This window comes from Psittacula echo (assembly GCF_963264785.1).
Source record: "Psittacula echo genome assembly, chromosome: Z".
NCBI lineage: Eukaryota > Metazoa > Chordata > Aves > Psittaciformes > Psittacidae > Psittacula > Psittacula echo.
The window spans coordinates 76,564,399-76,577,895 of NC_137742.1; the positions used below are offsets into that span (position 1 = coordinate 76,564,399).

Here is a 13,497-nt window from a genome sequence, read left to right on the forward strand (position 1 = left end):
AAGAACTCCCAGAGAGGGCTTCCTGGCAGTAAAGGTGTCATTCCTCCCGTGTGTCTTTTAACACTTGCTTCCTTCATGTTTACCTCCGCACAGAAATTGAGGAGGTTTCTGAAAAAAGTAATTGGGCAAGCAGGTCTGTCTATGGTTGTGTGCTTACTCCTGGGCAAGTCAGGAAACAGGCTCAGGATTTCTAGCGTTCTGTGTGGGTACTTCAGATGAGATATCACTAACACCTTGGTGTCTCATCTCAGCCTCCTTCAAAAAATGCATTTCAAGCAGAATTAATAAACTTTGGCAAATTCATTAACTTCATAATATACTGATAAGCAGATTATTTTTTTCCATATGCAAACAGTTCACCTCTTTCAAGGAAAAATATCAGTGGTGTTACAAAACAGAAAAGATGGAGATCATGTCTATAGCATGCAAAACAGAGACAGAACAGGGGGTTAGTTAGGAAAATCCTTTAGATACATAGACTCTGTTCAGATGAAAGTGATGAAAGGTAGCTTGTAATATCACAGGTACTATGTTTTACAGTACCACAGAATACCTTCCAAATATATGTCATAAATACTGACAGTGTTTGATAGGCACAATTACTATAACACAGTCATCCCCAAGTAAACTTATTGCTAAAAGCTGCAGTATCACTTTTTGCAAGTAAGATGACAGTATGATTTATGGAGAACTCGTCAGCCCAATGTTTCTAACGCTGCAAATGAGCTTTGTCATGCTATTTCTCTTCCCTTGTAAAAAGGATGCTGCTGTTTTTCCTTAACACGCTTCATCTAGTCAGAACAACTCAAAGGAGAACTAGAAAGATAATTCCACAGCAGAAGGGACAACACTAACATATTTCAAGGACAAAATTGGATTGGATCATTTAAAGAGCAGGCTTAGACCTCCTTGCAAAAGACAGTTAGCGGCCTACCATAAAATGAGCACTTGTTCATGAAAAACCCACTCAGCATCCTACGGGCTTTGCCGAGTTTCTTCTGCGAAGGGACTTGAGCTACACCGAGAGACGCGGAGGTCTGCCTCAGTCCTCCGCTGTGCAGCCCAGCAGCTCTGACCGCAGGGTGATCCTGCCGTACCATGACCACGGGAGGATGCGGATGTGCCGGGCATAGATTGGAGGGTCAATGACGTTCTTACGGTGTGTGTCGTTGTCAAAATTTCCCTGGAACACCTGAAGGGCAAGTAGTGAGAAGATTTAAGACTGTGTGGCTTAAGGAACAAATGTGGTACACACCTGATGTTCCCAGGCACCTCTCCATGTCAAATTTTGATCACAGAATCATTGAACAGTTTGGATTAGAAGGGACCTTAAAGCTCAGCCAGTTCCAACCTCCTGCCATGGCAGGGACATCTTCCACTAGACCAGGCTGCTCCAGGCCCCATCAACTCTGGCCTTGAACACTGCCAGGGATGGGGTACTCACAGCTTCCATGGGCAATCTGTGCCAGGGCCTCACTCTCACACTAAAGAACTTCTTCTTATATCTAACCTAAACCTCCCGTTTTATGTTTAAAGGCATTACCCCTTGTCCTATCACTACATCCCCTGACCATCTGGGCACACAACTGATGCTGCTAAAAGCACTTGCATTTGCCAAGGCCTCAGGATTTCATGGCATGCTAGGGACCTCAGAGCTAGGTATGAGTGTGGCATGCTCAGTCCTGGTACAGGTTTAGCCTTTGGTTCAAAGCTTAATCTGCTGTTCTGCAAACACCCAGGGCTCCACTCTAAAAGTTACATAGAAATCATTAACATTTAAAAAATCAAATGTCTTTTTACTTAGCATTTGCATCATGTTGAATTAATCCCAGGAGATCCTGTTATTGTTTCTAACAAAATAACATTAATAATTAAAGTTAAGGAGATTTTTTTTTTTGTATCATTTGTGAATGCAGCTTGGATGCAACTGTAGAAGGCCTTGTAAAGTCACTGGTTCTCAAGGATGCTATATTCTCCTGTCAAACAAAAGTAAGCATATGAATTAAGGGCACCAGTTAGTAACCAAATTAAAAACCCCTAGCACAGTATAGTACATGTTACGATCTTATTTCCACTAGTAGGTGTTAGCCACTAGATAACTAAGATCCTGAACTTTTGCCTGTGTTAAAACAACACCAGATTTTCCCCCACTATTTAAATTCAAAGGCCATGGCAACCCCTTTTGGCAAAATGATCAGATTATTCCCTTGGGATATTTTCAGGCTTTTATGGGAAATTTTCATTCTCTTCAAATGTCAGCTAATTCACTTTTCACTTGTAAAAACTGAATTTGATGGCTTTTTGAAAATCGTGACTTTTTGGTTTCTATGCTGCACAATTTCTTTGAATTTTGAAAGCTTCTTTAAGTGCAATCAATTTGCCATCTTGAACAAAGCATGTATCCTCCACAAGTGATGCTTTTCCATAAGTGATAGATTTTCCTTCTTGTCTGGCATCATGCTAACACAGAGGTTGGAGCACTGAAGCACTCAGGAGTTAAGATAGAAAAAATTGCAGACAGGTTGACCACAGAAACAAGTGTTATGAGCCTAAGGAAAAAATGTGTTTACCACAGGAAAACATGTTTGTTCCCCAAGTACAGTGTTGACTACATAAATCAGCTGGATCTTGGGCTAAGAAAATTGTGCCTGAATTTTGGTTTCATCTGTGGTAATATAGCATACAATAAAAGGCAGTAAACTCATTATTAAAATTACAGAGTGGCACCCCCCAAGGTACATTATGCAGTTAGGAAAGGGATATTTTCATTCGATTCTTTGCACATGCCTGCAATATATCTGTTGATTTTTACTTTTTTTTATATCAAGCAAGATGATAAGCAATGCAGAACTGCAGACAATTCTTGCTGCAAAACTACTGGAAAATTCTCTTCATCCCTATTTTATTTTCCCTACTAAGATGCATTTCAAAGATAACATTTAAATGCAGGCTTAAAATAAGGAACTTCTTTTACCAGAAGAACCATTATATAGCCCCAGTACATGCATCTGCACACAGCTACGCGAAATGGATAAAGGTATGGGATGCAAACCAAGCACCAAACACAGCTGAAGAAGGTAGGATTATGCCATTTACTTACAGCAGGAAAACAAGAATTAAATTTTATTTCTAATTCCTACATGATTTCATTAGCACTTGAAGTAAAACTCATCTCTTTCAGAGGTTAATTCAGGCAAATCGGAAATTTACCTTCCCTCAAAATTCAAGAAATTAACTGAATGTGTTAGATCAGAAAAAGGGGTTTGGGGAAATAAAGTTACAAGAAAGTGAGGGAAGCCTTGTCAGCATCCACAAATGGGACCTGTAAAAATACATTTTTTGTCACTTTTCGGTTTTGTAGCCTAAGTTGGAGTCCAGAAACTTGGAAAGAGCAGAGAGGACAAAGGACAAAAACTGTACATCGGACTTACCACTACAAAGGAGTTATTTCTGTAGCCGAAAGTAATTTTTCTTTAATTAAATGCTGCTTTATGCCCAAACAGTCAATACTAAATGAAACACGTAAGCAATTAAAACCCCTTGAAGAGATGGTACCCTCCTACCATAAATGATCACGCCTCACACTTGTTTCTGCGGAGTTTGTTTCAGTAATCAACACCTCTGAGCACTGTTATGATTTATTAGCAGTCAAGAAGCTGATGTTGGAGTTCTATGCAGTTTTTCAGATGAAAAAATGCATAATGACAGTAAACCCCAAGCTGATTAGTGGTCAAGGGATAAAGAGCAGAGTGTAAGTTATTAACATGTCAGTGCATAATGTCAGTGCATATCTTCATTTTGAGTTCTGGGTGGATGCAGATCTGGTCCTGCCTTGTCTCAAACAGCAAATATACAGAGTGAAGCAGCAAGATAGCCACAAGCATGAAAGAATGTCCTTTGTGCATTATTAAACAGACTAAGTCTCTTCCTCCTGGAAGGACACAGAAGTGGCAAATCGTAAGTAGCATGGAGAAAATCAATGGTGAGCAGTATTGCCATGAGGGGACAAGGAATGATAGCACGTTTGTCCTGAGCCACCTTAAAGGTCACAGTGCCCCATATAACACATAATTGAACTGTGGCACAGCTTCTTAGAATCACAGCCTGGTTTGGATTGGAAAGAACCTTAAAGCTCATCCAGTTCCAACCCCCTGCCACAGGCAGGGACACCTTCCACTAGAGCAGGCTGCTCCAAGCCCCATCCAACTTGGCCTTGAACACTGCCATGGATAGGGCAGCCACAGCTTCTCTGGGCACCCTGTGCCAGGGCCTCACCACCCTCACATGGAAGAACTTCTGTCTAAGATCTCATCTCAGTCTCTCCTCTGTCGGGTTAAAGCTATTCCTCCTTGTTCTGTCCCCACAGGCCCTTGTCCAAGACCTCTCTCCAGGTTTCTTGCAGGTATTGGAAAGCTTCTATTCCACAGCCTGTAAGTACTGTTAAAGAAGTATTACAAGTAAAATCAACAGGGACTACTAGAGAATCAGGCAGAAGAAAGCAAGATCCCTGGGGAACTACACTAGGGAAGAACAACAGACTTATGTATTTTTCTTCTGTAGTCATCTGCTATATGGTACTCCATCCCTTGGAGGGACCTTCAGCCTGCTTCAACCAAGTGGCTCCCACGTTACAAAGTGCCTCTATTGGTAAAAGTAGGCTGAAGCTCCTGCTATCTGACAATCCTGTAGAATGTTAAAGATTTTACAGTGATTATATCTATTTATGTATGTCTGCACTGAAAAAGTGTAACTTACTAAAACATTTACCCAGCAGATTCAGCAAGTTTACACATGCACGCCCCACACACGTATGTGCCACTCCTCTGTATCTTTAGTCTCTTACAGCTGCTATTAAAAGAAAAAACAATAGAAAAATTCATGCTGTTCTGCTTTTAAATATGATAACTTATTTTATGATCAGTTCATGCAAAAGAGAATGAAAACCTGGAAAATATGCACTGGTTGTCTCTGTCAAAAAGATGTTTCAAAATATAAAAGTCTTCTTTATATCTGTGTCCAACACGCAAGTTGGGTGTCTTGCCTTCAAGCATTCACTAAGATTTTTAAATAGGACTGTTTCACGGCATATGCAGCAAATTCAAATAATGGCAATGTAAGTTGATTTATATTTTAAAAAGAAAACTACTGCATGTTTTACAACATAATAAGTTATGAGAAAAATCTGAAGAATAGCATATTACCACTGCTGTTTGCTTTGCTCCAAACACAGAGCTGGAAATCAGACTTTAGGGCACATCCACAGGGCATTAATTGGCAGTTGCAGTAAGATTGTTTGTGGTGCCATGTCACTGGCTATGCAGAAAGGACAAAAATTCAGGGAGTCTGATTCTCTACAGAGAATCTTTCTGGATCTAATGTCTCACAGAAACTTTAACTACATGAAAAATCTGCATCAGCCATAGCATTATTGGTTCCTGATATTTATGATAATGGCTGAGAGCTGAGACTTTAATAGTCAAGCTTTAGATGGTGAAGTCATTACGTTGTCTGCTGCACCTTAACCATACTTTTTATTCTGAGCAGAATATTTTAAACATGCTATTCCACAGAGCAGTTAATCCTGTTTATATTAGAGCTATACCTAGAGAACAACTATACCTGTCTTCTCTTTGGAGTTCGTTTCAATGCAGAACATCTCACTCTTTGGACATATAATTTGAAATCTAAAATTAATTTAAAATCTAAAAAGAAGCTGCATGGAAAATTATTTTTGACAGCCATATTCCTTTATCTTGGAAACATTTTATTTCTTTATTACTATTCACTGAAGAAGACTTGCTTAGCAAAGAGAGGCAATTAGCAGATTTGAGCAGCCCATTTACAAGTTTTTGGCTCTTGATGGAGTGAACTTTTCACCATGAAGAGTTACAAGTGAAGAAAACTAGCTAAAAGACATGAAAGATGTCTTGATTTCTCACCAGAAATAGAAATACTCTTTACAGGCATACTGCATCCTTTTGGAAGATGCTTTCCACTACAAAAAACCATGGAGGTGTTTTTAACGAACATACGTGTGTGTGCACATATGCTTTTGGAGTGATTTAGAAAGAAGATATTCTTTCTTTTCAGTTGGAATACATAAAGTCTCTGGGTGTGAATTTTCTACTCTCGATCTTGGCCATCTTCCTTTCTTCTTCATCAAACACTTTTCCCCTGACTGGCTGAAGACAGCAGTTGGTTGGCATGTAACTGTTAGCTGTGGAAAAGAGTTCTGTGCCAGGAGAAGGACTGCCTTTTCCCTCTCCGTAATACATGAATAAGAATTTATATTACATGAACTTTATTATTTCTTCAAGTTCAGAATAGACACCAGGCACATAAATCTTTTAAACTTGTGAAACTTACTATCACATTCTTGTTATTTTAAACTTTTGATCTGTCTACTATGCTACTAAAATAGGATTTTGTTCCACTGCACATAGTTTGTAGGTGCTTTATGATAGAGATTCAAAGCCAAGCAAAAAGACAAATATTCTGAAGACCAACTTCCCTCCAGAGATGCATCTGGAAATTCAAGCCAAAGACTGTTAATATGAACAAGTAGTCTTCCTTCAGCTCTTAGTGTGGTAAAAGAGGAAGGAATATATGTGCTGGAGGCACAACCTGGAATGAGTATACCTAGATCTTAATCTCATACGAATTATGTCAACTCAGTTGAAAGTAATAGAAGTCACTCATAATTTAAACCAGTGCAGAAAAAAAATACTGTTAGATTAGAAATATTATTTTAAGTAATAGCATTAAGCAATAATAATTTAAATAACATTGCTAAAGAAAGTTCTTTAGCTGTGCAAAGTATGTGCAGTATATGCAGGAGCTGAACCAATTAATGTAAACTAGCTACTGTAATAATTAAACACCGCACACAAAATTTGGCATTTTAGAGGCCATTTTTAAAAATAAGATGAGAACATTTGGAAGCAGCCTAAAGAAGGCTAGGAGTCTGCAGCACTGTCAGTCACTATTAGCTATCAGCAGTGCAATTAATTGTAGATAGACAATGTCCAGTATGCAAATGGACACTGGATTTGTGCACAAAATTATCAACTAGTTGTAAGTTATATGCTTTGCATTTGACACTGCAGCTGGCCTTGAGTTATCTATAGCATGTCATGCAATTTATAAAACATGTGGAAACTGAGTAAAAAGGAAAAAAAAAAAGGCCAGATTTGGTTTGTATGTCCTTAGCTTTAGAGGCATAGTGAGCTACTGACCTCTAGTTGAGAAAAACAAGATAGCTATTAGCTCTGGTCCTTTTTCTAAAATATATTTTCTTCCTACTTGCCAGTCCGCAATGGAATTTATTTTGGTTCTTGAAGGCAGGAGAAAAAGCTTTCATATTTTTCAGACAGCTCATTCAAACTATTTAAAATGAAAGAGACATTTAAAAGACACATTTCCCTCCCCTTCCCCCCCCTTCATCTGCATTCATAGAAGGTCAGCACAGATATGAACTCAAATGATGGTTGTTAAAATAGCAGAAGCCAAACAGGAGCTGCAGGAGCCACTCTTCTTGGAACAGGTTCTCCATTTGCAATGATGCAAAGAAGAAAACAGCACCGTATTTCCTTCTGTTTGAAATGACTATTTTGTTGCAGATTGATCAAAGATACAGGCTGCACATAGTGCGCTTGTGAACACAAGATACCAGTATCTTTTCCTCAGTGAAGTAACTTCACAAATGATGAAAAGGCAGAAGGGAAAAGCTTCAGGAGTTCACTGAGATCAGCTGATACATTAGGACTCACCCTGTAAGCTGCTGAATAGTGAGATGGAGGCATCAGACAGAATAGAGCTTTCAGCTCTTACATCAAACTTTATAAAGTCACAATATTCATGTGAAAATCACTATTACCAGCCTACCAATATGTCCATAATTTCTGTGTCTGAGACATTTTTTTTATCTTTGCTTTTCCAGAATGTAAAATGACATATTTTCTTCTGACTTTAGTTATTTTTCTTTTATCCTGTCTTCCTTTTCCTTAAATTTTTGGAACTATCTTTCTCCTAACTTATTGGATGATTGCACAAGGATCACAGGATGAGTATAGGATGACTAAATCACCTGCAGAGGAAATAAGGAATCTATGGTATTCTATAATTTGCAGAATAAATCAAGACATTCAATTAATAAATAGAGTGAAAGAGGGTAAATTATGAATAATTTATGCTTGCTGCTGTTGATAGTTGCCCATGCATGTCTTTCATCTCCCTTCTGTATCTCCTGGGGACAGAAGAAACAAAGTTTCACTTTGTTGTGAAAACACATTTTCTTCTACAGTGTTCTTGCATTTTGGGCCAAATCTTGTATCATAACTTAAGCTAAGGAAATTGTTGTGGATCCTGTGCAAAGTCTTTACTATCAGATAAGACCAGTGATGCTATTTTTCTTCTGCTCCCTATGGATAAGATACATTGTGGCTTTCCTTAGGCTGTTTTTATTTTTCATATATATTTTTGTCCCACTGCACAGGCCAGAGTGTAGCCAGTATTTCTGATTCTATACGTATTCAGTGTGGACAAGTGCCACCAGAATACACTGGATCAACACACACCTAGCTGGAGCAGTGATGAAGGGTTTGGTGTCAAACTGTAAGCTTTTACTGGGTGAATGCAATTTGTGTATTCACAGTAATAAAATGGATAATGGAAATAAATTTGCTTGTTAGAAGTGAAGATGTGGCCAAGCTTTTCCCATTTTGAAAGGTAGGATCAAAGTTCAGAGTGGTCTTGACAAAATGAGATCTATGATGCAATCTAGTAACGAGTAGCAAGCCAAACCTTAGGAAGTCATAACCAATGTCACAGGTAGAATATGGAGAATAATTGAGCAGGCACTAGTTCCGTGCTAAAGATTGCAACACTACAGCAAGTTTTGGAAACCACACACCAGGAAGGGCTCATTCAAGCAGAACACAGAAGACTGATCTGAGGCTGAGAAAACATACACTTTGAGGAAAGACTGAAGAACAGATAATTGTTGTTTTTTTTTTTTCCAAGAAACTTAGCATACTTGAAACGAACAAACTGAAAAAATTAACACTTCTTTTGGCCTGTGAGGACAGGTGGGTTGCTGGGATGGCGATAAGCAATCTTTCCACTTTTAATGATATTTAAACATGGGAGTGTAGATTTTTCATCACCAGCTGTTGAATAATAATCTGATGGAGAATTGTGCAGGGTACGATCATTGTATGAGGTGAAGGACAGGTGAGGGAATTAAGCTTTAGTTCTGAAAATGAACTGTTGAGCCTACTCCTAGGGTGGCAGGATGGGACCTGGGGGTTGTTGGATCTCATTTCCTGCTAAGGATACTTCAGAGGGGATGGAAAGAGAGGACTACAGTCTCTACAAAGGGCAACAAATAACATGTCTAGATGCTGTCTCGAGATCCTTTCTAGCCCTACCTCCTATAAAGTTTTGCCAAGTTCACTGACAGATAGCTAGCATTTCTGGAATGTCAGATCCTGCTGTAAGACTTTGACATTTCCAGAACTGTGTCATACTACAGTTTGGACTAATGCTTGTTCATCAAAGGCTGAGATCTAGCCTTGTATCAAGTATCTTGTTTATTTTGTATACATTTAAATTCAGAAGTTGTTACTTCTAATTTCCAGCTAAGTGTATTTGGTCACATTCTACTTTAAACTGCTCTGTATTTGTTAAATAATCATAATAATATGCCTCTATTTTATTCTTGGGGATGTTAATTAATATGGCATGTGAGATGTTTTAATAAGACAATGATTAAGAGTTTTCCATTGTTTCTCATAGAATATGTATATAGCAATTAACAATCCAGCTGATGATGAAAGTGAGAAGAATTTAATTGTCATGGCAAATATTATAAAAAAGTGTATACTGTTTCTAACATTTGTCATTGCCATTTATAAGAGTGCTGTTAAGTCAGAGTGCATTTTCTTTTAGATCTGCTTGTGACTGCTACTGTGTTCCTCACCAAAGACTTGAATGCATGTTCTCTATTTGAGTAACTTTAATGAAACAGATTGCTAATACAAATTTGGCTTGGAGAAAACATTTATTTCACAGCAGATCTTTTGCTTCTGTTTTTAAATGCCAGCGACTTACAATGGGAAGTGTGCAAAGTACTGAAGTGACTATCTGTCATTTATATTGAATGAATTTATGGTACATCTACAAAAGGTGAGTTGTTTCCATTTTTTTTTTCCATTTATGTGACAACTAATTATACAAGACACATCCATAATCATTGGTGTCAGGATCTTCTCAGTTGGATGGCTAAAGCAACTGATTTTGTTTTAAACCACAACACCTATCTAAAGTACTTTAGAGTTTGGTGGGGAAAAATCTCAGAGCATGATAAAACCGCAGTAAACTGCCATTCGGCTTTTAAGACTGGGACTTTACAGTATCATCTTTGGATAGCAATCTTACAAACATAACACTTCTATGCAGACACACACATCCAGCTATGTACATATTTAATCCAGTAATTTAGAACACTTTCTCCTAAAAATAATGAGTGTACATTTGATCAATCACTTAAAATCATCAAAATTTAAGAGATGCAGCTGTCTAACCCTTCATCAATAGATCTACCTGTACTCACACAACACAGATCAATACATATCAAAAGCTTTCTTATTAACTAGAAAAAAAACAAACAACCCTGACCTATATGGAGGGTATGAAATTTTAATGAAGAATTTTTGTTTATTTTAAGAAAAATAAGGACAAGTGGGAACATTCATCACCCTGTTAAAAACACCATGTTTGAGACATGCAGCATCAGACATATCAGCCATCTGTTATTTTTATTAATGTATCTTTTGTTTCAATCAGACAAAATCCCACTAAGACATTCAATAAATAATTCACATTTTGTCAGCTTGCTTAATGTTTCCCTTAAGCAATGCATATACTGTAATCTCTTTCTTAAGAGACGATATTATGAATTCAAGTATATAAAAGTGTAATACAGTTTAAAGGAAAGGTATAATATCCTAAGTGACAAGAGAAAAGTTAAATGCTTGCAGGCAAATCAATTAGCAAACCTATACTTTCTCTATGCCTCTCATTAAACATTGGCAAAGAAAGTTGAGAAACTTTTTATGTTTTGTATTCACTTAATAGTGTAATAAAAAAGTAATCTTTCCATTGGGTATTTGAAACCCGATGATTAATTTCCACTTAAAAATGAAGCCAAAATGGCTAGGTAATGAGGTATCCTAAAGATGTGCTTTACAGCAAACTACAGAAAAGAATACATACTTATCAAAATATGCACGGACACAGTTTTTGAATATACAAATAAAATGCTATTTATATACTTTCTCCTCTAAAGGAAGAAGTAATTCCAATAAATAGCGAACTGTAAATTTTTATGTCCATATTTAATAGTGTTAAATCAGGTGCACTGCATTGATAGGTATGAAGTTACTGCACTGTGAATATCATTGTGTTATATGACTCTTTCATTCACCTTGACTTTTATCTGTGCAATTCCATGCATAAGGAACTCTATGAAGCAGGCAGCATGCAATAATCTACAGTCTTACAGCACTGGCGTTACTACAGATGTAGTCCTCTGTAGTAATGCAACTGAAATACAATCTTCTGTTTGTTTTACCTTATCCTTCTTTTGTTTGTCATCTTGGTATATGATCCAGTGCTCCCCATCATTACTGTAAGCAAGCTTGTAGGACCCCACAAATTGGACATGACCAAAATCTTTAGCTCCTTGGGTAATTATGCCAGTGATTTTTGTAGGGGCAAGCAGGTCAACCTGAACAGAACAAGACAGAAATAAACCAGAAGAATGCAATTAGTTTCAGTTTCAGTTTTCAGTCTGACCTCACATTACACCAAAGCAAAATGGTGCAGCATGCCACACATTTTTTGAAGCCCTTTAGTTCATGGTGAAAGAGGACCCAATCCAAAAGATGACTTTGCGCTGTTTTGGAATCATGCCCTTCTGCAAGCTCTAAGTCAACTTACATTACTTTTCTGTTTGTTACTAACGGTTTATACGACCGGATGGCACAACAGGGATAATAACCTTGTACCATTACCTATGGTATGAGGTGTGGGTGTGAGGTGCCATACACTACCCCAACAAAACAGCAGTCTCCAGTGCAAATAATCTGCAGCCAAAAAGTGTTCCCATGTGCTCTTAATAATCAGAATACAGTATGTCAGAGGCTGCTTCCCCAAGCACCTTTCCATTTCCTTTACAATAACAGAGCCTGTGCTTTAACAAGTCATTCAAAACATCTCCTATCATACTTCTTTTCCTGCTGAACTTTTCTTCTCTCCTCAAGCCTTTATTTCTTTTTCTACCTCTAAAGCTCTAACTTTTACATTTCTTGATTTTCTTTTCTTTTTTTTATTTGTGTAATCTTAGCACAAGACTTTTAAAAAAGCAAGGCAGGAATCTTAAAGCCTAGCAAATCCGAGCTTTCAAGTGGCTTTCATGTGGGTCAGTGCATCTGCGATCAGTTCTTTTGAACCAGAACCTGACACTGAATATAAAAGATTTGGGCCAGATGCCTTGGATTAAAATGATCAAGGAACAGAATACAATAATAGAATTAAATAGACCTAAAATTGTATTTTTAGAGGAAGAACGTAGGAGTTGAATTCCCTATTAAAATTGACATTTTCTTGAAATATGAAGGTAAAATTGAGGTTTCATTCTGTGCTCCTGTGCTCTCCAGCAATGTGCCAAGCCAGTGAAAAAAAAAAAAAAAAAAGGAAGACAAAAAGGTAGATTTATTTCAAACAATAAATGGCTGTGAAGCAGTAGATGTTTTTAATATTGTCTGTTAAATGAGACAAGAGATACTAATAGTAAAAATATTACAGTAAAATGATGGGAGTGCTGAACTCCATGAGAAGATCAGTGATGTTTTTATTGCAAGAAATTAAAAAGAGAAGGTGAAGAAATAAAGAATCTCTCGCTGATCAAATGCTGAAGATCCAGTGTTGCAATTCTGGGAAGCTGAGGCCCCCGGAGCAAACTAGATTTTGACTGAAATATGGGTCAAGACAGAAGAACAGATGTGATACAAAGCATAAAAAGTTAGTCATAAGAAGAGAATGAAAAATACGCAACTATAAGAAGTCAGCTAGTCCAAGACAGTGCCTTAGAAAGACAGACACTACAGTTTGGATTGTATAAAAAAGAAAACAGAAAATTGTAAGCGTACATTTATAAGAAGAGGGAAAATGAATTCTTAGTGCAATCAGACAAGCAATATGGAGAGCCCTGCCCCAACATTTGAAGACAGGTAGCAAATAATATGCAGCAAATCCCTTTAAGAAAAGGGTTTAATACTTTTCAATAAGGCTTTAATACTGAGACACGGTGTCAGTAAGTGGAAGATGTCATTGGTTCTACCATAATGAACTGATTTATTGCCATCTGATAGCAGCAGTGTTGCTAGGAGGAGCACCCCAGAGTGTGAGGGAAGTATCCTTGGAAGGCAAAACTCT

The 13,497-nt window shown here is 37.6% G+C and overlaps 1 protein-coding gene across 1 annotated transcript in view; it reads right to left on the reverse strand.

Moving 5' to 3' along the window:
* Positions 1 to 1,042: 1,042 nt before the first annotated feature.
* Positions 1,043 to 13,497, reverse strand: part of EDIL3 (EGF like repeats and discoidin domains 3) — a gene marked incomplete at both ends in the record, with an annotated part of 259,331 nt that continues 246,876 nt past the window's right edge. The window contains 2 exons of the mRNA XM_080637664.1: positions 1,043 to 1,192; positions 11,633 to 11,788. Of these exons, the coding sequence (XP_080493790.1) occupies positions 1,043 to 1,192; positions 11,633 to 11,788 (306 nt within the window). The remainder of the gene's footprint in view (positions 1,193 to 11,632; positions 11,789 to 13,497) is intronic.